We start from the raw sequence: 27101 nt of genomic DNA on the forward strand, positions 1-27101 counted from the left end.
ACTTGACTGGAGATCCTGGCTAGAGATCCTGGCTAGGCTGCTGATCAACTGAACGCTGTCTCCGTGTCATTCCTTCTTCGCCGACTCCATCTACGCCTTTGGGAACCCCTGGACCTGCTGGGGTTGGACCCCAGCAATGGACTATTTTCATTAAACCCTGATAGATGACTTCACTGTTTTTTCTTTGCTCCAGAAATATTACCATCTCAATAGCAACACCTTGGTTATTTTGTTAACTCCCACAAGGGTCTCAGGTCTGGGCAGCTCTTGCTAAGTGTTCACATGCACAACAGTGTTTTGCAGACGCAGCTCTAACCAGATGGGCTTGACCTGACCCCACCCGGTAGGTTCCGCCAACTGCGGAACGAGGCATCAGCATGGAGCGGACCAGACCGTGGGGCTAAGCCTTGGCTCCGCCTCCCTTCTGTGAGACTCACTTGGGTGTGAGTCCCTGTCTCCTTTACTTGCTGGAAGGAGCGGAAACTGCCGGAGGACAGCGTCTCCCTCCGGAGCAGAGCACCCCGAGCCGGAACGCCTGGCATCCAGTAACGATCTTCCTTCCAACCCATGCTGGACGCACAGGACACATGCTTTCTCTGTACATGTATGTACATGTATGTATTTCTCCTGTCCCCACAGCTTCGGCCAAGAAGCATCCTTCTACCCCCTTCAGGATGTTACAATGAACTAGGCAGCCGTTTGTTTCCTATTGGCGTTATCTCACAGGCTGAGGTTTCTAGAAACACCCTCCCTAGTCTTTACAGGAACACAGTTGTGAACCATCTGCCCCTGGGACCTGTTCATTGTCCATTTTTTACAGCTGATGTTAAAAATCTCCATTGTCTTTCAGTCTTTCTTAGCTTAATTTTTCTGGCCTCGTTCATCAGTTCTTCCAGTCAACTGCATTTGAAAAACCAAAACTTCACCTTTTAAAATCTTTTTTATTTTTTTTTCCAGAGAGGAAGGGAGAGGGAGATAGAAACATCCATGATGAGAGTCATTGACCTGCAGGCCTCCCAGTAGGGATCGAGCCCGCAACCCAGGCCTGTGTGGTGACCGTGACCTCCTGGTTCATAGGTCAAAGCTCACCCACTGGGCCAGGGCAGCCAGGCTGAATGCTGTTAACTTATTTGGCTTCTGGCAAAACCGCCTACTAAGCCTGGTATTGCGGAGATGGGCGTCCTCTGGTGGCCGCAGTCCAACAGCACAGTGGCCCTGAGACACCCGGAGCTGGGGCTGGGGCCCTGGAGGTCATCCCCGGTGAAGAAAAGTGCCTGGAAATTGGAGGAAATAAGAAATGTCACCAGCTCTGCGAATCGCTGGACTCAGACAGAGGCAAACAAGACTGGCCATCTGTGCCCAGTTGGTGAAGGGCTGCTGGGCGGTATGAGCAAAAATGTGTTATATAATAACAGCATGTACTGGAGGCATTCTTTACACACACACACACACACACACACACACACACACACACACACACACACTTAAAAAAGCAAGACACCTGCCGGACAGTGTGGCTCAGCGCTGACCTATAAGCCAGGAGGTCAAGGATCCATTTCCCATCGCAGCACAGGCCCCGGGTGCAGGTCTCAATCAATGATTCTCTCTCATCACTGATGTTTCTCTCTCCTTCTCCCTTCCTCTCTGAAATCAATATATGTATATACATATATACACACATATATAAAGAAAAAATTGGTAATGTCTTTATACTAAAGGAGAAAAACATTTTTAAAAAGCCAAAATTCTTCCAGTTAGTTTGTTTTTGTGTGTGTGTGTGGGGGGGGGGGGGGAGTGAGGGGGAGGGGAAGAGCCAAAATTCAAAAGGCCAGGGTGTGGAGTGGGAAAAGTTTATTGATCTGCAAGTCTCCAGCCTCGGAGGCCCGGGACCTAATGGGCCTCACCGCCGGCCTCTGTATTAGGGTTTTTAAGGTTCAGGGGGGACAGGATGCAGAAGCCTGGCGGGCACGTTTCGACGGGAGGACCTTGGAACTTGGCTCTTTATGGTCAGAGGCCTGGACAGTGGACTCGGCTTCAGAAAGGGCTCCCCGTTTAGGTTCCCGGCCCATCTGGAGTCCGTGGTTTCGGGTGCGGCGGGTGGTCCAAGTTCTCTCCTCTGCGCATGCGCGGCGGCAGGCCTTGCGGTTGGGTCTGTTGTGTCTGAAACCTGCGCAGGGCGGACCCTCTGAGCTGCTCCTGCGGTTACAGTGTGTGTGTGTGTGTGTGTGTGTGTGTGTGTGTGTGTGTGTGTGTAGGCGGCGTTGGGGCGCGGGGGGCGGGGGCAGTGAAAGTCGGGGCCCTAACAACTCTCAGTTGGGGGAGGAAGAATGTAACCATTGGGGCAGCTCAAAAGCGATACAAAAAGCATGTGCCACGCAGAGCTTCCTCCCTGTCTCCTGGTCATTCTGTCCCTCCCCTCTCCCCCCGCCTCCCCTCTCTTCTGAGGGGAGTCTGATGATTGTGGTCCTTCTCAGGCCAGTCTTGGGGACGAGGGGCCACATGCTCACCTGACTCAGGGAAGGCCTGCGTGACAGCCTTGCAAACTCAAGACTTAAAGTCACCACAAAGGACGGTCTGAAATTAAAATCTTTTAGTTAAAGAGAAGTTTACGGTGGGTGTCAAGTCCCAGGCCAGTATCTTCCCCGACAAAGATCATCTTCGATGTTTACTGAGCCTGTAGTCTTTTTGCACCTAAGATAACACCTGTGAAAAGTCTGGGTAAATTGTAACTTCCCTTTTCTGGACCCCTCAGGGCATAACGAATAGTGCTAGGACTGGAACCACAAATCCCTCATTGTTATTGTTATCATGTTAATTGTTGACCCTTAACTACCCTGTACCCACCTGTGCAGAGGAAGCATGTGTCCATCATTTCACTTTTTATCCAATCCCTCCCTAATCCATCACCAGTGGATTTCTGTCACCCACTTACCTCTCCTCCTTGGGTTGTAATGTATAAAACAAGGTGCAAAGCTGCCATTCTCCGGAGCACGATCCCAATCCACTGAGATCCTGCTTCCTGGCCATTGTCTACAGTTTGGCTCAAATAAACTCAAAAAATTCTTTACAGGTTTGCATGTTTGTTTTTTTACATTAACAGTCTCATTCTAAGTTTCCAAAATAGGCATTTATTTACTAACCAGAATGGGGAGAGGTGCCTCCTTTTTTTCCCCTTTCAACTGGAGTGACTCAGTGGGAGATTTCAAAAATTGCTTAGCCTTGTTTACAATACCAATAACCCCATCAAAGGCCTCTCGGGAAGGCCCTGAGGGCTTTGTGATGACCTTAATCACGTATTAGCCCTCCCCAACACTTAATCCCCAGTTCTACAAAACGTTTATTCTTGTCTCTAAAAAGGTTGAAAGGGATTAATAAAGGAGGAAAGGGAGCTGGTTAGGAATTGCAGGCAAAGCTGTGCGGGCCAGAAACAGGGTCCAGACAACTGCTTGTTGGAGTTTAGCGCTATGCTCCCCGACTCAGGCCTTACATACAAAGGAGTCAACTTGTAAATGTTCAAATGCTGAAGAAGAGGAAGAGGGTTTAATGTTCAATTCTTTGCCAGCCTTTCCATCTGTCCAAACACTAGACCCTTGGGCCCAGAGCTTCTTCATGGCCCGGCTTACACTTTCTCCAAAAGAGAAAAAGCCGTCAAAATACGTCTTTTAAAACGGGAATATTACAAGGACTAAATGGAAAAGTCCCTCCACCGACAAATCCACCATCCTTATTATGTCTACATTCCCCAGGGAACCATTACATAGTGTACTCGTTTCTCAGTGGAAATAAAAAGATTGAGCGAACCTTTTCCCTCGTCACACAACAGGAAAATGGACCCAATTTATCAACTAGCACGAAAAAAACATTCAGACAGAAAAGAAACGAAAGCTTTTCAAGGAAATCTGCTCCTCCCCTTCCAGCCCGAATAAGCCCAGGTTCACGGGCCAATCACAACGTTGAGATGCTCATCTCTTCCCCCTCGCTCCGCCCCCGCGATGACGCAATTTAGAAAAAAAACAACGCGGCGCCTGTAGTTCTCAATCAGGTCCGCACACATTCTATTTAAAGGGCTGCGTGGAGCGCGAACCCTCACTGCCACTGCAGCCATGTCCGGTCGCGGCAAAGGCGGGAAGGGCCTGGGCAAGGGCGGCGCCAAGCGCCACCGCAAGGTGCTGCGCGACAACATCCAGGGCATCACCAAGCCCGCCATCCGGCGCCTGGCGCGGCGCGGCGGCGTCAAGCGCATCTCCGGGCTCATCTACGAGGAGACGCGCGGGGTGCTCAAGGTCTTCCTGGAGAACGTGATCCGCGACGCCGTCACCTACACGGAGCACGCCAAGCGCAAGACGGTCACGGCCATGGACGTGGTCTACGCGCTCAAGCGCCAGGGCCGCACCCTCTACGGCTTCGGCGGCTGAGCCCGTCCTTCCGCCCCGTCCCCCCCCAAAGGCCCTTTTCAGGGCCGCCCACTCCCTCTCGGAAGAGCTGTGCGCGCTCCGGTGCTCGTTTAGTTGTGGGCACTTAGGTTTGATGTCTGCGCGGCTTAATCTTCGGTTCGCAGGGCGCCGGCGCCCTCGGCTCAGCGGGAGGGAGCGGGGACTTATGGGGTGACCCGCAGGAGCAAGCAAATGGGAGAGGTCCTCGCTAGGTTCGGGCTCTCATCGGAGGATATGAATTCCTGGAGGCCCCACTTTAACTTTCCTGGCTGGGGCTTTACTCTATAACCACCACAGGCCGTGGTTGGGGAGAAGTTTGCTGTGGCGCGGGGCCCTGCGAGGGCGGTCCACCTGGTTCCTAGGGGGGGAGGGGGAGGGGGAAGGGGGAGGGGGAAAGGCGGGGGAAGGGGAGTTGAATAGACTTTAAAATCCGGTGTGTGAGGTGCAGTGAGACGATCACAGTAACCCACTGCTTAGAATTCGACCTGAACGGAAAGGCTGGGTGTTAATTCCTGACCGATTTGCCCCGGGCGATGTCGGGAAAGCCCTTCACACTGTGAACTCACTCCTCCCCCTTCTTTCCAGGGTTTGGGTGTAAAGGTAATGACCTTTGCTGATTTCTGTTCTCAGGCCGGCCCCTCCCTAAGCCCGAGGCCAAGCTGTTTGTAAATTCCCTTTGACTGAGGGGGTCGGGGCTTTAACTCTGGTCTCTAACTCCCTCCGCCCTGCCGGCCCGGCTTCCGTTTGTGAAGTGAGAGATCCTGCCGCACCAGCTCTCAGGCGCCGCCCCCACCCCACTTCCAGGGCTCCCAGCTGTTCTTCCTTTTTATTCATTTTTCCTTTTATTTTTTCGTTTTCCATTTTAAATGTGCCAGCTATAAACGGTGGAGAATTTTTTGTTGTTATGGACCATTCAAACATTACAATATGGTTATAAAAGGTGTTACGTCCTCAGGTTGAATCCAGACTCGCTTTCTGTAACAAAACCAAAGGCCGTTTGAAGATTTCCAGAACCATCTCACGATGGGCCGCTGGACGTGGCCGGAATGCTCGTTCCTGTGGCCTGATACACGGTTATGTCAATGAAGCCTCTTGGGGACAAGCTCTCAGGGACAATACCCGGTGCGGGCGGAAAACCAGGTTAAATTTCGGGGCTGGGATTACTGGGCCATTTTTCTGTGGCTAAAGGGGTTAATTGCTGTTCCCAGAACGGTAGGGAAAACCTTGGTGGGTTTACTTTTTATGTTGTTTTATTGATTTCAGAGAGGGGGGGGGGAAGAGAAACATCAATGATGAGAGAGAATCATGGATCGGCTGCCTCCTGCATGCCCCCAACGGGGTTGGAGCTTGCAACCCAGGCATGTGCCCTGATCAGGAATTGAACTGTGACCTCCTGGTTCAAGGTCAACCCTCAACCACTGAGCCACGCCGCCCTGGCTGCTGTTAACTTGCTGTGTGCCGGGTGCTGAAAGGCCGGAGGAGCACAGGGGCCCATGGGGTCGAGGAACAGGTTATAGACGATGTGATTAGAGCGATGCTGGGAGACCCCCCGCCGCAGGGCGGGATGAGGCCAGTTGTTGGTCCCTTTTCCTGGGAGATATGAGGGTCTGCGGGTCCGAGGTCAGTCCACCGCTTGTCAGGTGACCAAAGCCTATTTCCAGGGCAGAACATTTCCAGCCTCCAAGGAAACTGGTGTCATATCCAAGCGAGGCTTGGACTCGGGGCTGATTCTACACAAACCGAAGCCATGATGTCAGTCGTTTTTCATATGAGACACAATTTAAATCTTTTCCTTAGAGGCCCAGTTGTACAAATGAGTTCTGAAAGGGTCGGAGCTAGTGAGCCACCTGGAGAAGATGCTCAAATTGGAAGGATGTGGCACATCCTTTTGCACTCAAACACCAAGGCCCAGAATAGGATGAACAGTATGAATTTCATATTTATGATGATTTTAAATAAGAATGCCAAATCACAAAGTGGAAACAAGCGAATTTTAAAATGAGAAACATGCATTAACTTGGAGCGTTTTCCAATACAAGCAGTTTTTGTTTACAAACGTTTGAGGCAGATCCTAACAACTGTGCAGCCTCCAACATTTCCCTAAAGACTAGGATTAGCATTTTTCTGCCTGTGGGGCACCACCTATACACTCTTCCTAAATAAAATACATGGAGTCACAATCATATTAAACAGAGTAATCGTATCAAACCAACTTTTAAAAAATGTGACAATAGCATAGTAACTATATACTATGGAAATAAGGATAAATAGCATTTCAATACTCTTGTGACAACTGTAAATATTTGTGACTTTTACTAATTACTCATAATGTAAACAAAACCAGTTTAACATTAAAGATGTAAAAAAAATTCTTTATAACCCAAATTCTGGCACTTTGATGTCTGTGTATGACCCCTACAATGCCCGTGGACACCAGACTTAAGAAACAACCTTTTGCCCAGCTGGCATGGCTCAGTGGTTGAGCATCAACCTATGACCCAGGAGGTCAGGGCACATGCCCGGGTTGTGGGCTCGATGCCCAGAGTGGGGCCCAGTGCAGGAGGCAGCCGACTCTCCTCGTTGATGCTCCCCCCTCCCTCTCTGTAATCAACAAAACCCCATTAGGATGACACCTCATAAAAGTAAAACGCAATGTGGCACTCGTTAAAGAAAAATTTAGGTATGTTGGGGCTCTGTGGGCAGCTCTCCACCCCTTTCTCTCTACATAGCACTGGCACTTCCGCTAAAGCCGAAGTTGACACAGGCATGAGGTGTTCTAGCAGAGGGTACAACCCGGCATCGTTGGAGTATTTTAGGCAGAACTGCGCACATGTGGGTCCTAATAGGCCTGTCCGCGTCTAACCAAACATCTCATCGCACGCTTGCAAGGAGGTTGACCTGGCGGCCATGAACTTCCAGCAGCCCCCAGTGCTATGCCATTTTACTGTGACTTGGGTGGCTCTTAAAAGAGCCTTTGGGTTTGTTTTGTGTCCTTTTTCTTTCGAAGATGGGCCTTTTACTTCTTAGAGGCTCCCTTCCTGGGCTTGGTCTTCTGCTGGGTCGCCTTGGGCCTCCCGGCCGTGGGCTTGTCGGCCTTGGCCTTGGCCGGGCTCTTCCGCGGGGGCCGGCCCTTGGGCCCCGCCGCCTTCCTGACGCCTCGGGCGGCCTTCGGGGATGCCGAGGCCCGCGGCTTCTGAGCTCTCTTGTTGGCGCCGGAGCTCTTGGGGGACTTGGACTCCCGGGACAAGACCAGCTTCTTGCCCTTGGCGGCCTTGGCCTTCTTAACTTTGACCAGCTCGGGAGCCGCCTTCTTGCTGAGCCGGAAGGAGCCCGAGGCGCCGGTGCCCTTGGTCTGCACCAGGGTGCCCTTGCTCACCAGGCTCTTGAGCACCAGCTTGATGCGGCTGTTGTTCTTGTCCACGTCGTAGCCCGCGGCCGCCAGCGCCTTCTTGAGCGCGGCCAGCGACATGCCCGCCCGCTCCTGGGACAGCGACAAGGCCTCCGTGATCACCTTGGACACCGACGGGCTGGGCGTCTTGCGAGTCACACCCGCCAGGCCCACCTGCTTCTTCCCTCGCTTCTTGATGTTCGGCTTCGCCATGAAAGCCGGGCCAGGCTCAGCCGGGTCCGCAGGGGCCGTCTCGGACATCACAGGGCGGAGGGTCCACAGAGGAGAGCCAGGGAGGAGGTCAAGCGCCGGGAGGGGGACCCTCACGCCTTATATAGGGCGGGGCGTGCTCTGATTGGTGCGTCGCCTAGGCCTCGCCCCGCCCCTCGCGGGGAGGAGCGTTTGTGTTTGTTTTCCCCCCAAAACTTGGAGCCCACAAAAATCGTCTGCACAGAAGGGCCGGGTTCCCCTGCCGGAGGGTGCTTGGCGAGCTGGACTGCACACGCCTTCTCACCTTTTCCTGAAAAATGGCCCAAGACGCCCAAACGACCCCACAAAACCCTCAACTGTCAGCAAATTCACGGAGAAGCTCCAGATTTCCTCTTTCCCTTGTGAACGTAACATGGCTTTTTGGCTGGAGACTTATCCCACCTTTTCTCAGTGACCTTCCAAATGGTGGAGTGGAGAAAAGACATGAGTCCTGCCCCAAATTTCATCGACAGTTGTGCATGTGTGTGAAGGAACTAACACAGATCTCTTAGAGGCCTCCTGCAGAACTGGATGCTTCTAGAATCATCTAAAAGCTGCAGGGTCTGCCCTTGTTTGGACAAACACAATCTGATCAGCCATAATCTGCGAGGTGTGTGGGTTGCTTCTGACAAAAACCAGCCCTGGGTCCCTGCAGCCTGATCAGAGAACCTGAGGATGGAGCCAGTAGCACTGAGCTCACACATGGTGTCTCCCGGGCCCGAACCAGGTCACCCAGCCCAGCCAGCGAGGCTCAGGGGTTGAGTGTCGACCTGTGAACCAGGAGAGGCTGTGATTCGATTCCCCATCAGGGCACATGTCCAGGTTGTGGACTTGATCCCGGGTAGGGGGCATGCAGGAGGCAGCCGATCCATGATGCTCTCATCATCATCATCATCATCATCATCATCTCTCTCTCTCTCTCTCCCTTCCTCTCTGACATCAATAAAAACATATTAAAAATAAATCAGGTCACCTTCATGGGAACCTCAGACCCAGACCAGGCCCAGGCGTGGGCTGGCAGGTGTGTCTGCAGAGCTGTGGGGCGAGAGGCACGGGGACAATTGTCCAGGATGTTTCTCCGCGTTTCCTGGAACTCACCGTAGGGAGAGGTCAGGATCTGAATTTGCTCGCGAAGCTGGGGCCTCCCAGAAGGCTGCCGAGGGAGCAGTGCAGGGGGTCAGGGGCCTGGGGCGGCAGAGGGAACCCTGGGAAGATGCCCCCCCTGCTTGCCTGAGGAACTGGCAGCTCTGCAGATGGCAGAGACGCAGGAGGTTTTCCAAGAGAAGGGTTGTGCGTTGTTGCAGTCGTCTTGATACAGCCAAGAGAACCTTTCTCATGGGGAAGTTAGGAGGCGTATGAGATCAGGTGGCCCTCGCCGGTTCGGTTCAGTGGATAGAGCCTCAGCCTGTGGACTGAAGGGTCCCCAGTTGGATTCCCAGTCAGGGCACATGCCTGGATTACGGGCTGCAGGAGGCAGCTGATCAATGAGTCTCTCTCACCATTGATGTCCCCCCCCCCCTCTCCTTTCCTCTCTGAAATCAGTAAGAATATATTTTAAAATGTGTATAAAAGAGACAAGGTAGGTGAGAGTAGTTTCAGCTGAATGCAGCCAAACACAGTTTTTTACTCCAGCAGAGTCCTGGGCAGAGAAGGCACCCGATAAATATTAGGTGTTTATTTTGTTGTTGTAGTTTTTTAACCTAAGATCCTATTTATTTTTACATAGTGCCTCCCCATGGAACAATTACAATTATGTCCATCGTTTTTCAGCAGATTATTTCTTATGGGGTCATAGCTAAGAAACATGTGTGGAGGGGGGAAATTACCCTCGCTAATAATGAAATAAGTAAAACTTCCACACAAAAAATTTGGCCTATCAGGTTAACAGTGCTTTAAAAAAAATCTGTGTAAATATGAGTTCTGTAACAGAAATTTCCATATTATGTTGGGATTATTAATTGGCATGGCCCTTCTGAATGAAAAGTTGGCAATGTGTATTAAGAGCCTTGAAAATGATTTTACCTTGTGGCTTAGTATTTCTACTTCTAGAATTCTATCCAAAGGAAGTAATTGAATATTAAAACATAGATTTATGTCCAAAGATGTGTGATTTGTATGATCTATAATGCATAAAGATGGAACTCAAGCTAAACAGCCAATAACAGAAGACGAATTATACAAATAGCAACATCTATAAAAATTGTGTTTCTAAGCATATTTCCTAGAAAATTGTATATATATATATATATATATATATATATATATATATATATATATAGCACAATACCTATATTTGCTTTATATATTTCTCTTTTCACAAATTTCTACAATGGCACATTTAATATTTTTATACTCAGAGGAAAAAAATGATGTTTTAAGCCAGGTTATTAATTATTCTTCCACAATTGTTAGAAATATGCCTTTATTTTCTAGTATCTCTCATTTTCATTGGCTAGTGAGATGGCACAGTGTCCAGCAGTGACCAGTGATGGGGAAAGACGTGTCTAAAGCCCATTTGCTCCTCCTGTGAAAAGGGAAAGGTTGGTTAATTCACTTCTATAATCATCAGATACCTGATCTTGTACTAGACCCTGAGAGTAGCAGCCATAATGGTGATGGGCAATTCACTGGGGTTTGTTCTGTGCCAGGCACTGTGCTAGGCACTCTGTAGAGCCACCAGTGCATTTAACCTGCGACAACCTCCCCTCATTCTCTCCGATTTGGGGATGAGGAGAGGAGGGCGAGAAGAGGTAGTTCCCCAGGGGACACAGCTATTGGATGCTAACCCACAACCCCTAGCACCTGAGTCTACGTACACTCTTAAATAAAGGACGAATATGATCTAGTCAGTGTCCTGTATTTACATTTAAGCTATCTTTGTAAAATCTATTTTTTAAAATATTTTTTTATTGATTTCAGAGAGGAAGGGAAAGGGAGATAGAAACATCAATGAGAGAATCCCTACTGGGGATCGAGCCCACAACCTGGGAATGTGCCCTTGACTGGAATAGAACCCGGGACCCTTCAGTCCGAGACCTCCTTGTTCATAGGTCAGCGTCCACTCTCTGGGCGAGCTCAGACCCTATTGGGTGACAGCTAGACAATCAAAGACAATCAAGTGGAAACTGTGTGGCAGTTACCCAGAACCACGGGAGGGGCTGGTCTTGGAACCCTCCCGGGAAGGCCGGGGCCAGGCAGATGCCTGCAGGGTGAGGAGGAGTTTTCAAGGCAGGAAGGAGGGAGCAGGGGAACCTAACACAGAGGCCCAGCATGTGTGGGAGGCAGGAGACGGAAAAGCAGGGTGTGGGCAAATCTGGCTGCAGAACAAGAGAGAGAGGAACTAGAAGAAGAAAAAAGAAGAGAAAATAACAACAAACAATCAAAAAGACGGGGGAAGGAGAGAGAGAGAGAGAGAGAGAGAGAGAGAGAGAGAGAGAGAGAGAGAGAGAGAGAGAGAAAGGAATGAGGCCACAGGCAGTGCGCTGGGCAAGTCCCTGTCTCACCGTGGGTCAGGTATTTGGAAAATCTTAAAAGCAAGTTCAGGCCCATCCCAGAGCCTACACTTGCTCGCGGTGGAGCAATGCTGCACAGGCGCTAGCACCATCTGTTTCTGGTCTGTGTTTCACAGCTGCTATCTCATTCCACCCTCACCCCATCTTCGCCAGTGGGTAATTACTAACACCGGCAGGCTCAGAGCGGTGCGGTTGTCATAGTAACTCCGACATTTAGCTAATTGTTAACACATCCTGTGCTGCAAACAGGTGTGAAAGCAATAGATTGGTTTCACCCAACAATGTTAACAAGATAATTTACAGCCCCAACCGGTGTGGCTCAGTGGATATTGCATCGGCCTGTGGACTGAAAGGGTCAGGGTTCGATTCCAGTCAAGGGCAAGTACCTCGGTTGCAGGCTCCTCCCCAGCCCGGGCCCTGGTTACACATCAATGTCTCTCTCTCTGTCTTTCCCTCTCTCTCTCTCTCTCTCTCTCAAAAAAAAAAAAAAAAAATCAATGGGAAAATATCCTCAGGCGAGGATTAAAAGTAAAAATAATTTTTAAAAGATAATTTATAAAATAGAAAGAGGGGAGAAAAAAATCTGCAGACTGTCTAGGAACAAGATACAGCCGTACACTATTTTCTGTAGAAAAGAGCTTCCTTTGAGCAATCTGTTCTTGCGGAACCAAGAAGTGGCACAGAAAACAATTAGTGCTTTTCCGAAACTCTAGGGTGCTGGGGGAGTCGTGGCAGCTGCCGGCCTCTGGGTGACCAGCGATGGGGCTCAGCCTCAGTTGTACCATTTCTGGCATCAAAATATCTCAGCCCGGCCTCCCCCACTTTGGTTTCATAAAGGGAGTGCCCATGTGGACTTGAGTCTCTTTCTCACATTGAGTCATCTGTATATTAGAGGAGGAGGGCAATCACACATAAGAAATACTTGAAATCCGAAATGTCTCCAAATATTTAATTGGCTTTTCTCAATGAGAATAATCAGTTTCAAAGATTAGTTCGATTCCGTTCAGTGAAATCAGTGTTTCTTAAAAACGATTTGCAGCTCGACAAGGGCACATGTTGGCAGTCACTTCAGTTCTTGCTTCCCTCTTCCTGTTAGTGTTTTGTGTTTGCCTTTCATCCAGCGCCATAACAAAGCTTAGAATATAGCCATGAGCTCATGCAATGATAACTCCAGTTCCAAAGTATACTTACCTTATCAGCATAAATAAGACAATACATATTTTACTGAATTCACTGTATTAACAAATAGTAGGAAATTCCTACTGTGGATGAAAAAAGGGGCCACATGCTAACCTGACTACCTCCGGGAAGGCCTGCTTGGAGGCCTTGCCAACTCCAGAGACCTGAAGTGACCACAGAGGAGGGTCTGAAATTAAAAACCTTTAATTAAAAAGCAGCTTATGGTGGATAGTCATGTCCTAGGCCAGTGTCCTCCCTGACAAAGACCAACTTCTGTCTTTCCTGAGCCTGTTGTCCTTTTGCATCTAAGATAACACACCTCGGGAAAGTCAGGGTAACTAGTAACTTCCCTTTCCCCACCCCTCAGGGCACAGCTAGCTACCAGGGCGGAGACCACAGGTTCCCTCACTGTGACTGTTAGCGTGTTCGTTGCTGACTGTAACTCCCCTGCACCCACCTGCGTAAAGGCAGCCTGCGTCCATCATTTCACTTTTACCCGGTCCCAGGGTCCCCCCCTGCTCACCTCTGCTTTGCTTTCTCCCGCCTCCCTCATCATCACCAATAGATTTCATGTGCCCCGCTCATGTCTCTGCCTTTGACGGTGATTTATTAAACACGGTGAAAACCGCCATCTCCAGAGCACTGTCCCGACGCACTGAGATCCTGCTTCCCTGCAAGTGTCGACAGTTTGGCTCAAATAAACCCCAAAATTCTTCACAGGTTGGGACGATTTTCACGTTAACACAGTCATGTGAACACAGTGTGGCTGTGCCAGGAGGGAGTGGTCACGTGAATGAGGGGGCTACCCACGTGAACGCGGGGCCATGGCCCGGGAACAAGAATTTTACTAATTTTAAGAATGTCACTATCAGAAACCGGTTTGGCTTAGTGGATAGAGCGTTGGCCTGCGGACTGAAAGGTCCCAGGTTCGATTCCGGTCAAGGGCATGTACCTGGGTTGCGGGCACATCCCCGGTGGGGGATGTGCAGGAGGCGGCTGGTTGATGTTTCTCCCTCATCGATGTTTCTGACTCTCTATCTCTCTCCTTCCTCTCTGTAAAAAATCAATAAAATATATTTTATTTAAAACAAAAAAAAGAAAACGAATGTCACTAATGCTGTGGCCCCGCCCCATCACAAAGAAACAGAATTTCCGGAGGCTGAGGCCCGGAAATCAGGATTTTAAAAAGATTCCCAGGTGATTCTAATGTGCAGCCAAGGCTGAGAACCACTGCTCTAGTCCTATTTATAATGACTTTTTCCTTCTCTCTCCTAACCTGGGAGGACATGACAGCACAGGAATTTAGAGCGATGGAGGCACGCACTTTGGAGGCGCTAGACACTGGAACTTGAAGCAATCAGTGGGGTTTATGGGGCCTCGGCCAGGGCCTTGCACATGCGTTTCCACCCTAACGAGGCCAGGTGACACCCGTCCCCAGGCATCTGTGAGGAGACAGCTGCTTGCAAACGGAGACCCCTGCCTAGTGCCAAATCGATCTTGGAAAAAACCACAGGATCCTTCTAAATCACACAGCATTTTATCCGAAATTGTAAAAGCCTGTTTTTGTAATTGTAAACCTCATTTCCTGTAACCATTTCCATGTTTTTTTAAGTATTTATGATTTAGTTACATCGTTCATTTTTTTTATGTTTTGACTTTTAGGTAGACAGGAAGAGGAAGTGAAAAATATCAGTGAGAAAGACACACATCGGCTGCCTCCTGCAGATCAAGCCCACAACCCAGGCATGTGCCCCGATCAGGAATCGAACCCGGACCTCTTGGTTCATAGGCGCTCAATCCACTGAACTACACCAGCCGGACACCCCCCATGTTCCTAACAGAAAGCACCACTTAACCCAAGGTGGGGAGACCGCATGCTAGATTTGGAAAAGTGAGTTACTTTGCGCTTAAGTCTTGGCCGGGAGCAAGGATCACACGTACATAAGGGCGGGCCCCATCTCCCAGCCCACAGCACGTTTGTGGTTGGACCTGTAGGACCTGTTTTAACCAACTCTCAGAGCTTTGCCCCAACTAGATCACGCAGTTTTTCAAGATTCTGCCTACAGCGCTCTTCGGAAAATGTGGGTGGCTCTGAAAAGAGCCTTTGGGTCAGGAGTGAGGCCGCGGGCTCGCGCGTCTACTTGGAGCTGGTGTACTTGGTGACGGCCTTGGTGCCCTCGGACACGGCGTGCTTGGCCAGCTCGCCGGGCAGCAGCAGGCGCACGGCCGTCTGGATCTCGCGCGACGTGATGGTCGAGCGCTTGTTGTAATGCGCCAGGCGCGACGCCTCGCCCGCGATGCGCTCGAAGATGTCGTTGACGAACGAGTTCATGATGCCCATGGCCTTGGACGAGATGCCGGTGTCGGGGTGCACCTGCTTGAGCACCTTGTACACGTACACCGAGTAGCTCTCCTTGCGGCTGCGCTTGCGCTTCTTGCCGTCTTTCTTCTGCGCCTTGGTCACCGCCTTCTTGGAGCCCTTCTTCGGGGCGGGCGCGGACTTCGCTGGTTCCGGCATTCTGAAGCCTCAAGAGACTTGGAGGAAAATGCGGCTGGAGTGGAATCTCCGCTACTTATAGGGACTTTATGCTAATGAGGGATTCAGAGATCCTCTTAGTTCATTGGCAGACAGACGCCAAGGCTGCCATCCTTGGGCGGGCATATGCAAATGAGGTATGGAAATTAGAAGGTCCTATTGGTTATGTGACTGAGTCTGTTCCTAGCTAATCAGACACCTCGATTTGCTCCCAGGACCTGCCTATAAAAACGGCCATGTTCCACCTACTCCCAGAACTGGTCTGCTCGGGCGAGTATCCACCTTTCTTTTTACTAAGACCTTTTTTCGTTTTCCAATGTCGGGACGCGGCAAGCAGGGCGGCAAGGCGCGCGCCAAGGCCAAGTCTCGCTCCTCGCGGGCCGGGCTGCAGTTCCCCGTGGGCCGCGTGCACCGGCTGCTCCGCAAGGGCAACTACGCCGAGCGCGTCGGCGCGGGCGCGCCCGTGTACCTGGCGGCGGTGCTGGAGTACCTGACGGCCGAGATCCTGGAGCTGGCGGGCAACGCGGCGCGCGACAACAAGAAGACGCGCATCATCCCGCGCCACCTGCAGCTGGCCATCCGCAACGACGAGGAGCTCAACAAGCTGCTGGGCAAGGTGACCATCGCGCAGGGCGGCGTGCTGCCCAACATCCAGGCCGTGCTGCTGCCCAAGAAGACCGAGAGCCACCACAAGGCCAAGGGCAAGTGATTGGACGGGTATCGCAGCTTCCGGAAACGCTTTGAAAACCAAAGGCTCTTTTCAGAGCCCCCTACCCACCTCCTAGGAAGAGCTGATGTCACTTTAGGTTAAAGGGGGGAAATGCACAGAAAGGTAAGCTTAGCTTCTCCAGAGCTGTGGGGTACAAACATTTTCTTTAGAGAAAAGGCTCAGTGTTGCTAAAAATGGAGCAGCCTGTATAGGAAGTGGCAGGCGATATGCTCTCGAAATAAACACGCATTTCAAACAGTCGCAGAACCTGGCTGGTTTCCGGAACCCCTTAACTGCAGCCCTGGGTTGAGGTCTGTAAACTTCAGGTTGCAAATGACAGGTCGGGGGAGGCGAACTTTCCCAGCGGGTGCGTAGCCGCCCCGCCCTGTCCCGAGGGCGTTAGTCTCGGCTCCGGTTAAATAACAATCAAGCACCATCTTGGAAGCTTCCGAGGGCGGGGAACGGGCCCCTGAGACCGGCTCCCGGGCTGGCGGAGAAGACAGCCTGGATCTAGAGCCGAGCGGCCTCTTCTCCCCACTGACCAGGCTGAGACCGTGCCCAGTTCATAACCCCGGGACTCGGTTCTGTCGCTTGCAAGTCGGGGGTAAGTTGATGGCGTCTTTGGCTTCTTGGGTCAGTTAACCATTTAACGCCCCCAACCTGTAGTTGAACAAACTACATTTTATACAACTAATACGTGCTGTGCTGGGATTTCAGTTCTAACGCCCATGTTCCCAGCGCAGCTGGAAAGAACACAGCAGGGCCTTTCGCCCCCCCCCCCCCCCACAACAGTTGGCAGGGATCCGATCATTTAGCTGCATCAACCCCAAGAAGCGCCGATCTGGACGGAGGGAGAAAATCCTTAGGATTCTCAGGCCGGCGTGGCTCAGCGGTTGAGCATCGACCTATGAACCCGGGGGTCGTGGTTCAATTCCTGGTCAGGGCACAGGCCCGGGTTGCAAGCTCCATCCCGTGGGGAGCGTGCAGGAGGCAGCCATCAATGATTCTCTCTCATCATTGCTGTTTCTATCTCTCCCTCTCCCTTTCTCTCTGAGATCAATAAATATTATTTTTAAAGAGTATTAGGACAGTATTTTCCAGGGTTGAATCTCACCAAGGTTTTCTGGTTGGCCCGTCCCCCTATACCCCATCCTCCCTCTCTTCCCCCATCGCCATGCAGCCACCAGCCACAGAAGTGGCAGGAGCTGTGCTAAAGCCAAACTGGAGGGAAAACAAGTGAGCACCTGGATGGCCTCCCGTTGAGCACGGATGGGGGCGGGGGGGGGGGGCGGGAGGGAGTGCGATTCTAATGGGACTGAGCTCATCAAACTGGGCTTCTGCTAAAGGCCCAGGCCCTCTGAGACCAGGTTCTGTCCGCCCAGCGCTCCTTATAGGCTGAACTGGGATCCTCGGTTCGGAATTGCCTCACCTGGGCCTCAGGACCCTTTCCACTCACCGTCCAGGTTGCCTTTGAACCCAGCCCCGACTCTGACCAGGTGTGTGAGCTGGGCCAGGCGTTGGCGCTCTCGCCTCCTCCGCGTCTTGGCTCACCTGTGGCTGGAATGGTCAGCAGTGTGGGTTCTGAGATCAGGGCAGGGGGCTGGAGAGCCACCGAGGACATAAGCCCTCCCTGTGTCACACATTGGTACCTGATCCCAGCCTATGAGCTCATTTTCCCAACCCCCTTCGAGGTAAATCCTCTCCTATCCTGATTTTATTTTATTTTAAATATTTTTTTGCATTGATTTCAGAGAGAGAGGGAGAAAAAACATCGGTGAGAGAGAAATATTGACTGGCTGCCTCCTGCATACCCTCTACCAGGGATCAAGCCCACAACTCGGGCCTGTGCCCTGACCGGGAATCCAACGCAGGACCTCTTGGTCCATGGGGCAATGCTCAATCCACTGAGCCACACCAGCTGGGCCCCCATCCTGATTTTAAAGCTGAGGAAACCAGAAAAGAGTGAACAATTTCTGTGTCCCACGGTCAGGAAGCCAGTACTTCTAACCCCTGGCTAGTCTATAACTCCTGCCCCTAAGACGTTATAGCCAGAACAAGAAAACTGATAAAAACTCTACACATAATAATAGGTCAATTTTGCCAACATACCATAATGTTGGAAATGGCATCCTAAACTCCGGCAAGAAGAGAAGGGGAGGAGGTGAGATGTCCCTGGAATCTCCATAGATGGCTGTGTGCGCAGTGCACACCCAGCAAGAAGCCACACGCCTGGTTTAGTGTGTGACAAGGGAAGCAGGGGGACAGGTGGGCAATGGCTTGGGAACGGACTTGATGAGCTGTGGCGAGTAGTGAAAGGAGTTAGCGGATACTTGAGTTTGAAGTCGCTCCTCCAGGCACCAAAAACCCGAACTTCCTATTTAGTTACTTAGTTGGGAATGATACACTGTGTTCATTTGTTTATTACGTTTCCAGCAAGACCTTCAAGTCAAGGACCTCATCTTGTTAAAATGTTGATAGCGCACCCTAACTGGTTTGGCTCCGTGGCCAGAGCATCAGCCTGTAGACCATGTTCAACCCCTGGTCAGGGCACAAGCCCAGATTGCGGGCTCGATCCCCAGGGTGGGTCGTGCAGGGGGCAGCCGATCATTGATTCTCTTTCATCATTGATGCTTCTATCTCTCACTCCCTCTCTGAAATCAATAGTAATAATAATAAAAAGTTGGTTGATAGCATAGAGGCCCTGGCATGACATCAACACTTGAGAAAATCCGCTCGTGAGCAATAAACTCGGTGGCTTCCCTTGAGCAGGTCTCTACCATGTCCTCAGGGGAATGGATGAGAGTGAAAAACCCAGGACCTGCAATCCCTGAAGACGGCCAGGTACCAGGGATGAAGTTGATCCAAGGCCAGCATGTCAAACTCCCGGCCCACGGGCTGCATGCGGCCCACAGGGAATATTTCTGCAGCCCGGCCAGTATAGCAGTGCGCAGTTACTCACAATGATGAAAGGAAATAAGTCTCCTGTCAGATCCAGAATCACTGACGTTCACCTGGGGTCAGTTTTGAAAGTAATCATTGCCAACAAGATTTCCCCCAAAGTAGGAGAGAGAGTAGCAGAGCAGAGATGCCAAGTGTCAGGAAGAAAACATGCATTTTATCATTGCTCTTGTACTTTTTTTTTAAATACTATACTTTTTTCTAAATAAACTTACGTTTCTATGAGAATGGAAGCTTTTGGTTGGTTGTTTGTTTGTTTTTGTGGCCCACACACACACTTAAGCCTTGTTTATTTGGCCCGTGTTAGACTTTGAGTTTGACATGCTTGGTCTACGTAAGGGGTTTACTGAGAAGCTGGGCCGAGGCAGAATCATCAGTGGGGTCTCTGGGGCGTCCCAGACACAGCACATCTGCTTGACACAGCATCACTGTGTATTATAACTCTTTTTATTATTTCAGAGGAAGGGAGAGGGAGAAAGAGAAATATCAATGATGACAGAGAATCACTGATTAGGCTGCCCCCTGCACACCTCCCTACTGGGGATGGAGCCTGAAACCTGGGCATCGAACCGTGACCTCTGGGTTCATAGGTGGATGCTCAAGCACTGAGCTACACCGGCGGGCTAAACCTCTTTTTATATTTTCAACTCCTCTGTGCAGCAATATCCTTTCCTTCATCCCCACCCCTCACTTCCTGCTTTTTAATGTATCATTTGACCTCTTTTTTTACAAGTATGGTAAGTTTTATTATGAGTTGCAAACAATCACATGTATTTTAAGGTTAGAATTAGGTTAACATGTAAGGGTTTTTCATCTGTTGATCCTAATTTAGAATTACAAATGCAAATAACTATTCCTGTCAAGTATCATGTATGAGTATTACTGGAAGATGTTAGGAATTCCATGGAGGATCCCTCATGCAGACAGAAATTGACAATAAGGGGTCATATTTAGCTCAGGAATTCTCCCCTCTGTTTTATTCCAAAACCTGAATATTGTACAAGACAGGTTAGCAGCACCAGGAGATCTACCAAAAGACAGCCATCGCCTGCATTGACACCTAGAAACCGGCAGGCACCATTAATAGACAAATCTATGAGGGGGAGGAACAGTATGATCATGGTTATTCCAAAAGAAATTAGAATATACCATGTAGACTTCAACAGAAGGTGACTCCCCAGGCAGGGAATCCATGTCTCCGTATTGACAACATATCAGGACTCCACTGGGCTTCTCACTGGACAGTTGCTGGGGTTGGAGTTTGGGCAGGAGGAGAACATCCGCATTTCCTGGGACGGAGGACGGATGCACCTTCCTTAGGGGTGAGGCTGTGTCTGAGAAAAGTAAGTGCTGGGTGAGCCGTAGATCCTGTGACCCGTTGGCTGCCGGTTGGAGCTGACACCTCACCGTGCTCTTCACTCAGGGACACCGGGCAGTGGCCGAGGGAAAACACACCCGAACACACAGCCGCTAACCTCCCGAGCGGTAGGTTATGCACAGAAGGGACACCGTTTCTCTCCCCTCACACCAACGAGGACTCAGGACTGCTGGGGAGGAGGAGCGGCCACTGTCCTATAAACTTTGCAGCAATTGTTCTGGCAATGCTGATTACAGATTATTATTCGACACACGGCCAGCCGACATAGCTCAGTATCTCTCCCTCTCCTTTTCTCTCTGAAATCAAGAAAAACATACATTTTAAAAATAGACACTTTGGTCTTTTGTCCAACAAGGTAATGTTAGATAAATAGGTAAATAAAAAGGGTAAAAAATAGATGCTTGGGGGCCCCGCCTCCGTGTCCCGGCAGCACCAGAGCCGGCGGCCGGGGGCGCACCAAGCACAGCACCGAGAGCAGCGGGCCCAATTAAAAAAAAAAAAAAATAGATGCTTGGGAATAGAAGGTGTCTACCATCTAGAAACAAAAACCCCACTAGCACTGGGTCACACGCTGGCTGGTGTGACAAAATCAACGCTGTGCCACCCATGCTGCCTGTCAGCTCTGCCCCTAAGGCACCAGGGACTTGCTGGGGTCGCCCGGTGCTGAGCTGGGAAGGAAGCTGCTTCTCTCCCCGCGGGAGGACCAGCTCAGGCTCCCAGGTGCTGGGGAGCGGGCCTCTGAGAGGACACCCACACGGAACATGTTTCTCCTTATCCAAGTCGGCTCCCTGCTTTCTTTCTTTTAAAAATACTTTTAAAAATATATTTTTATTGATTACAGAGAGGAAGGGAGAGGGAAAGAGAAAGATCAATGATGAGAGTCATGGACCTGCTGCCTCCTGCACACCCCACAGTGGGGATCCAGCCCACAACCCGGGCCTGGGCCCTGACCCCGAATCGAACCATGACCTCCTTGTTCTTCGGTGGATGCTCAACCCCTGAGCGGCACCAGACGGGCTCAATGCAGTTGCTTTTGTCTGCACCGTGCAGTGTGCAATCATGACACTGTTTCCCACAGTTACTTGAATTCATGTTTATCCTCCTCAATCCCGTCAGCGACAGTTTGATGTTAACGTACTACAGTCCGGTTCACCTGTTAGTGCTTTCATTGCATTTTGGGTTCCCCCACCCCCGTGGCTGTTCATAGTTTGTTTATTTTGCTGGTACATGAAGCGTTACTGTAGCTGTGAGAGTATGTCTGTACAGGAAGACAGACTCCAAAACGGTGCCTCCCTCCTCCTTCCTGCTACTTTGCTCCCCTTCCTCCCCCTTTTGCTCCTTTCCTACCCACCCGGACAGGGGACCGGTCTCCGTCGTTGCTTGGGTTTCTCCGTTCTGCACGGACGAGCAGAACACGTGTGTTCCTACAGCCTCTTTCCCTGCAAGGGCATCACCCATGGGTGCGGTTTTGCGCTGCCTTTTCACTTCATCCTACGTCTGGGAAGGCTCCCCTTCTCGGTCCACAGAGATCGTGTTTATTTCTGCAGCCACATCACCCCGTGGCGTCGGTGCCCGTTGATCCAGCCACTCTCACCTGCAGATCTCGAAGTTCTCTCTGACACGACACAGCTCCGTCCACGGTGCCTGGGCAGCCTTGGTTATGCAGCTCACAGCTTGTTTGTTGTTTCGTTTTCATGTATATATTTTTAATTGTCGTTGTTGAAAGTGTCACGTATGTCCCCTTTTTCCCCATCCAGCCCCTCCAGCCCACCCCTGCTGCCTGCCCCAGGCCCTCACCTCCTGCCCCAGGCCCTCACCTCCTGCCCCAGGCCCTCGCCTCCCCACTGTCTGTGTCCATGGCTGATGCTCTCTGCACACAAGGCCTTTGGTTGATCACCTCCCACCCACCCACCCTCCCCCGTCTTCCCTCTGAGATTCGCCCGCTGTCCCACGCTTCCGTGTCTCTGGACCCACCCCGTTCATCAGTTAATTAGATTCCATCCATGAGTGGCAACTCACAGATAAGGTTGTTGAGTTAAATAAAAAGAACGACAATGTTTACATTCACAGATATCCCCGCCTTTTAAAATGGTGTCCCAGGCCCACGCCAAAAGCCAGGACAGCACCTGCCTCCTTAGAAAGTCCCGGAGGAGGCTCTGTCCACCTGCCCTCACCAGCCCACCCTGTGCTTGTAGGACACGCACCTAGCAGGGCGCTGGGAGGCGCGCATTTCTTTAGGAAAAACACCTCGTCCCCAAACTCTGCCTCCCCCGAAGCAGCCAGAACACACCAGCATATCACAACCGACACCAGGATGCGGAGCGAAGGCAACCAAGTCCCAGCCTCATTTCCTTTCGGTTTTTCTGCAAAGCACATGGCTGCTCTCAGCACAGCGACCCGCTTCCCACCCCCAGGGCCCGGGAGACTAAGGCGGAGTCTTGACCCACAAGCCCTTTCGATCTTAGCGACTAAGGCTCAGGCTCGGAACAGCTCAGGACGACAGCGCCCCCGCGCATTGAGCCAGCGCAGTGACGGCTGCACTCCACCCGCCCCAGGCTCAGCAGCGGCGCAGGTAACTGACATTCCAGTTTATGTTTTAAATACATTTAAGCACCGTATTTCAGTTTATGTTTTAAGTATATTTTATTGATGTCAGAGAGGAAGGGAGAGGGAGAGAGAGAGAGAGAGAAACATCCATGATGAGAGAGCATCATGGACCGGCTGCCCCCGGCACGCCCACCACTGGGGATGGAGCCCACAACCCGGGCCTGCGCCCTGACGGGGAATCCGAAAGTGTCCTCCTGGTTCATAGGACGACGCTCAACCACGGAGCCCCGCTGGCCGGGCTGAGGTCCATGTGTTAGACCCTGTCCTAGCTCATTCCGTCCTGATGCCACTGAACTGGCCTCCCCACCTGTGTGGTTGTTCGGACCTCCCACCCGAGAAACACTGACCTGACGGCCGGGCGTCCAGGTCAGACAGATGCGAGCTGGGACCCTGAGGGCGACCTCAGCGCGGCCTCGGGAGGTGCTCCTGCACCTGCGGGAGCCACGGGTCCGAGGAGGGAGGGGAGACGGTGCAGAGCAGGGGCTGTCGCATCGACTCAGTAACGAGGCAGGGAGCACACGGGGCAGTTGTGACAGCTTGTTGTTGTTGCTAATCCTCACCGGGGGATGTTTTCCCCATTATTTATTTATTTGTTCATTTATTTATTTATTTTAGAGAGAGTGGAGGTGACAGAGAAAGAGAGAGAGAGAGAGAGAGAGAGAGAGAGAGAGACGTTGATGTGGGAGAGACACGTCCATCGTTTGCCCCCTGCACATGCCCCGACCAGGGCTGGGCATCAAGCCTGCCACCAAGGTCTGTGTCCTGCCCAGAATCGCATTCGGTCCATTAGCCGATGCTCTGTCCATGGAGCCACACCGGCTACGGTGGGAAAGGGTGGTTCTGATGAAGGTGATCCCATGGGGCAGAAGGGGAGTCGCTGTGCTAGGATTCCAGTCGTCAGCAGGCAGCGGGGGCCCAGGCGTCCGCCTGTGGCCACTGGCGTCCTCATTCCTCCGTAGCCCATCCTGGAGCCCGGACAGGTGGGAATCCGTGGACGTGAGGATTCGATGGCTGCCGCCCCGTCCTCCCACAGTGTGGTCATATCCGGCGTAAACGTCGTTGGGCAGGTCTTGCAGGCGAGTCCAGAAATGCACACGCTCACCCCACGGCCTGTCGCCACCCCCCGTGAGCGTGGCAGTCATTCCCCGAGGTGGGTGGGCCCTGAGGAACTTGATAAATACAGAGATTCTGAGACCAACTGGAGTGATTGGCTCAGAATCATCTGGAACAAGGCTGAAATCTATACATAAAATTGTTCAAACCCACAGGCCCAATGGTGCCCTCGTGCTAAAAGCCCAACATACAAAACCTACATCTCAGACCTAACGTGACTGCAGGCAAAACCTCTCCCAGAAACATGCACTGAATCAGCCAGGACGGAGTTTCCTGGTTAAGCACCAGGAAGGTCATCTGTCCAGAGAGAAGAGGCCATCTGGCCTGGCTGGCTTGCCTCAGAGGTTGAGCATCGACCTATGAAGCAGGAGGTTGTTGTGCCCAGATTTCAAGATTCCCAAGAACCCACAGGGAGCCAGCAAGTCCGATGCAAAAGCAAAGAGTCCCTCATTTCGAACTAGTTCGGCTCCCCGACCACACTCACGGATGCAACGGTAGCCCAGTGGCCGAGAGAGAGAAAACTCTGTGTGGAGAGAGATTTTATAGGGGGTTGTGGTAAGGGGAGGAGAAAGGACTGTGGGCCCTGCCGATTGGCCAGGCGCCAGTCGGTGTCTCATTATACAGGATGTGGTCATCGTGATGGCGTGCACTTCCCTTGACTATCATTGGCCAGTCCAAAGAAATCCTGGGCGTGGCCAGCAGCGGCTTGGCTTCCGGGAAGAAGCCTTGCTGAGCACATGGCCAAGGTAAGATGGAGGGCATAGCCCTTACCCTGGGGCAAGGTGGAGGGCGTAGTCCTCGCCCTTTCATTGTCACTGTTCAATTCCCAGTCAGAGCACCTGCCTGGGTCGCGGGCTCAATCCCCAGTGTGGGGCGTGCAGGAGGCAGCAGCTGATCCATGTTTCTCTCTCATCATTGATGTTTCTGTCTCTCTCTCCCTCTCCCTTCCTCTCTGAAATTAATAAAAATATCTCTCTATATAAAAGCCTGATATGCTAAGTGTCCGACTGTCCAGGTAACGATGTCACGTAGCAACACCCGGCTTTCTCTCGCTAGCGACGACTAGTCTCCTTGCAGTTTCTTCAGCCCAGGAACACGACGTCCTTTATAGCCAGGTGCAAACATTTTACAGTTCAACCAAATGTCTGTGAAGTGTTTTCCTGTCGAGTAAGACTCCCTCCACGTTCTGCGTGGAGTAGGCTTCAGTATCTGAAAGAGGAGCCGCACAACAAATGAGAGAAAAAGACACGAGATAATTTTGCAATATTGGGGCACCAGGCGGCCAAGTCCCGAAGGTCTTCCACCACTGCTCAGGCTGCTCCAATCTTTTATTGATCTGGAGTAGCCCTTAGGGTAAGGAGGTTTCAATGACACACAGATCAGCAAACAATTTCCAGGACTAGACAAAGTATCTGATTAGCTCATCCATAGATTTCCGGGAGTAGGCAGAGTATCTGATTAACAATAATCAACAAGGATCTACATAAGTATCTAAGGAATTAAGGGAACTAAGGTGGGGATGCTTCAACTATTATTACCTAAATTAACTGGGTGGTGCACAGTTCTGACCTTTGCTAGAACTTCAAAGGTTACTAGCTTTTGGGGGGTCTCTGTCTAAACTCAGCTAGTGAAGACAATGAATGGACTCCGGCATTTTCCCGTGCCTCGTCTCATTTGATCCTCACGGAAGTCCTGGAGTAGGTAGACAGGAGACTCGGTTTTCTTTTCATTAGCTGGAAAACAGATTTAGAAATCTTAGAAACTTGACCCAACTGAAAAGAAGTAAGAAATGGTGGACTTTGAAAATGACTCCAGGTTTTCCACTGCGCAGAATATAGTCAGACACGGCTGCACCTAAATATTTTACCCTTTGTCCTCCCTGCGTGATCTACAATAATAATGTGCTGATATTTACTGCTGTGTTGCTGACAATGACCTGAAAGAGAAGTTGGGGTGCTTCACTGGGCTGGAAAAAGTTTAGCTAAGCCAGAAAGCAGGTCTAATTAAGCAAGTTTATTCTATATCTATAAGAGGCTAAGTTGACTCACGCATGCGCGACACATATAAAGCTCTTGCTGGCACCAATCCCACACGTGTTTCGATCTGTCACTGTCGATCGTGAATTTGGTTGACACTCTATTATAGAGAAAGGGCGAATAGTGATATTAAAATATTTCTTCTAATTAATTTCCTTTCAATGTGCATGAATTTGCCATGAGGTCCCGGCAGCATCAGCTGCGATTTGGTGGGGTGTGGCTCTGGGGTAGTGGCGGGGCCTGTGTCCCACTTGGGGGAAGCCCAGTGTTGCTTTGTGGGCACCAGGTCTGAAGTGCCATTTCTCTGTGTGAGTCCTGGCAGCTCCTGCATTGAGCAACTGCCCCCTGGTGGTTAGTGTGCGTCACAGAGAGTGGTAGGACGGAGGGAGGGACACCTAGCATATTAGCCTTTTATATATGCAGATGTGGCACAGGGCATACTTATTGTTCCAGAGCATGAGCCGATTCCATTGAAACTGCTTAGACATGACGGCTTTAAAAATTTGCTATTTTACATCATTTTTGAACCACATTCAGGATTAATTTAAATAAGGCGATTTTTAAACATCTCATGAATGTTTCATCGTGAAGATTTGTATTCTCATTTTTATTTCAGTAGGACTGGTGTATTGCAATGTGATCCACAAGCATCAGCAAGAATGCAGGCAGAGCCCGGCTGGAGTGGTTCAGTGGTTGAGCACCGAACCATGAACCAAGAGGTCACTGGTTCATTACCCAGTCAGGGCACATGCCCGGGTTGCAGGCTCCATCCCCAGTAGGGGGTGTGCAGGAAGCAGCCAATTGATGATGTTTCTCTCTCATCAACGTTTCTATCTCTCTATCACTCTCCCTCCCTCTCTCTCTAAAAATCAATAAAAACATATTTTTTTTTTAAAAAAAAGAATGCAGGCAGATTTCTCAAAGTCCACCTCCACTTCCTGTGACTTTATGGACATTATCTGTAGGGTCTGTTGTGTGTGAAAATATGGGGCAATAAAACTCA

General features: G+C 50.9%; 4 protein-coding genes and 1 long non-coding RNA gene across 11 annotated transcripts; 2 read left to right on the forward strand and 3 right to left on the reverse strand.

Annotated features, from left to right (window-relative positions):
* Window positions 1–4094: 4094 nt before the first annotated feature.
* Window positions 4095–4713, forward strand: LOC132220867 (histone H4). Its single transcript, XM_059674526.1, has one exon. It carries the CDS (start codon window positions 4104–4106, stop codon window positions 4413–4415), a length of 312 nt encoding a protein of 103 aa, XP_059530509.1. The 5' UTR covers window positions 4095–4103; the 3' UTR covers window positions 4416–4713.
* A 2578-nt stretch (window positions 4714–7291) lies between these two features.
* LOC132220830 (histone H1t-like) lies at window positions 7292–8945 on the reverse strand. The gene has a single exon (XM_059674472.1). It carries the CDS (start codon window positions 8080–8082, stop codon window positions 7450–7452), a length of 633 nt encoding a protein of 210 aa, XP_059530455.1. The 5' UTR covers window positions 8083–8945; the 3' UTR covers window positions 7292–7449.
* Window positions 8946–10334: 1389 nt separating this feature from the next.
* Window positions 10335–13613, reverse strand: LOC132220875 (uncharacterized). Its single transcript, XR_009449877.1, has 3 exons — window positions 13285–13613; window positions 12876–12948; window positions 10335–10594 (listed from the first exon to the last, which is right to left on the reverse strand). It is a non-coding gene; the product is annotated as an uncharacterized LOC132220875 (long non-coding RNA).
* Window positions 13614–14558: 945 nt separating this feature from the next.
* Window positions 14559–15303, reverse strand: LOC132220856 (histone H2B type 1-C/E/F/G/I). Its single transcript, XM_059674510.1, has one exon. The coding sequence runs from the start codon at window positions 15277–15279 to the stop codon at window positions 14899–14901; it is 381 nt and encodes a 126-aa protein (XP_059530493.1). The 5' UTR covers window positions 15280–15303; the 3' UTR covers window positions 14559–14898.
* Window positions 15304–15397: 94 nt separating this feature from the next.
* Window positions 15398–26983, forward strand: LOC132220837 (histone H2A type 1). 7 transcript variants are annotated; one of them, XM_059674490.1, is made up of 4 exons: window positions 15398–16129; window positions 18440–18547; window positions 18776–18847; window positions 20388–20653. In XM_059674490.1, the coding sequence occupies exon 1, from the start codon at window positions 15614–15616 to the stop codon at window positions 16004–16006; it is 393 nt and encodes a 130-aa protein (XP_059530473.1). In that variant the 5' UTR covers window positions 15398–15613; the 3' UTR covers window positions 16007–16129; window positions 18440–18547; window positions 18776–18847; window positions 20388–20653. The 7 variants fall into 7 exon arrangements, with proteins under 7 accessions (XP_059530473.1, XP_059530467.1, XP_059530471.1 ...); XM_059674484.1 differs by lacking the exons at window positions 18440–18547; window positions 18776–18847; window positions 20388–20653 and adding exons at window positions 22757–22914; window positions 26715–26983 and having other exon boundaries at window positions 15398–16610; XM_059674488.1 differs by lacking the exon at window positions 20388–20653 and having other exon boundaries at window positions 18776–19962.
* Window positions 26984–27101: the final 118 nt, after the last annotated feature.

This window comes from Myotis daubentonii, chromosome 18 (assembly GCF_963259705.1).
Source record: "Myotis daubentonii chromosome 18, mMyoDau2.1, whole genome shotgun sequence".
NCBI lineage: Eukaryota > Metazoa > Chordata > Mammalia > Chiroptera > Vespertilionidae > Myotis > Myotis daubentonii.

Excerpts from the sequence above, each read along its gene's own strand:
- LOC132220856 (XM_059674510.1), bottom strand. The coding sequence starts at position 15,279 with ATGCCGGAACCAGCGAAGTCCGCGCCCGCCCCGAAGAAGGGCTCCAAG.
- LOC132220830 (XM_059674472.1), bottom strand. The coding sequence starts at position 8,082 with ATGTCCGAGACGGCCCCTGCGGACCCGGCTGAGCCTGGCCCGGCTTTC.
- LOC132220867 (XM_059674526.1), top strand. The coding sequence starts at position 4,104 with ATGTCCGGTCGCGGCAAAGGCGGGAAGGGCCTGGGCAAGGGCGGCGCC.
- LOC132220837 (XM_059674484.1), top strand. The coding sequence starts at position 15,614 with ATGTCGGGACGCGGCAAGCAGGGCGGCAAGGCGCGCGCCAAGGCCAAG.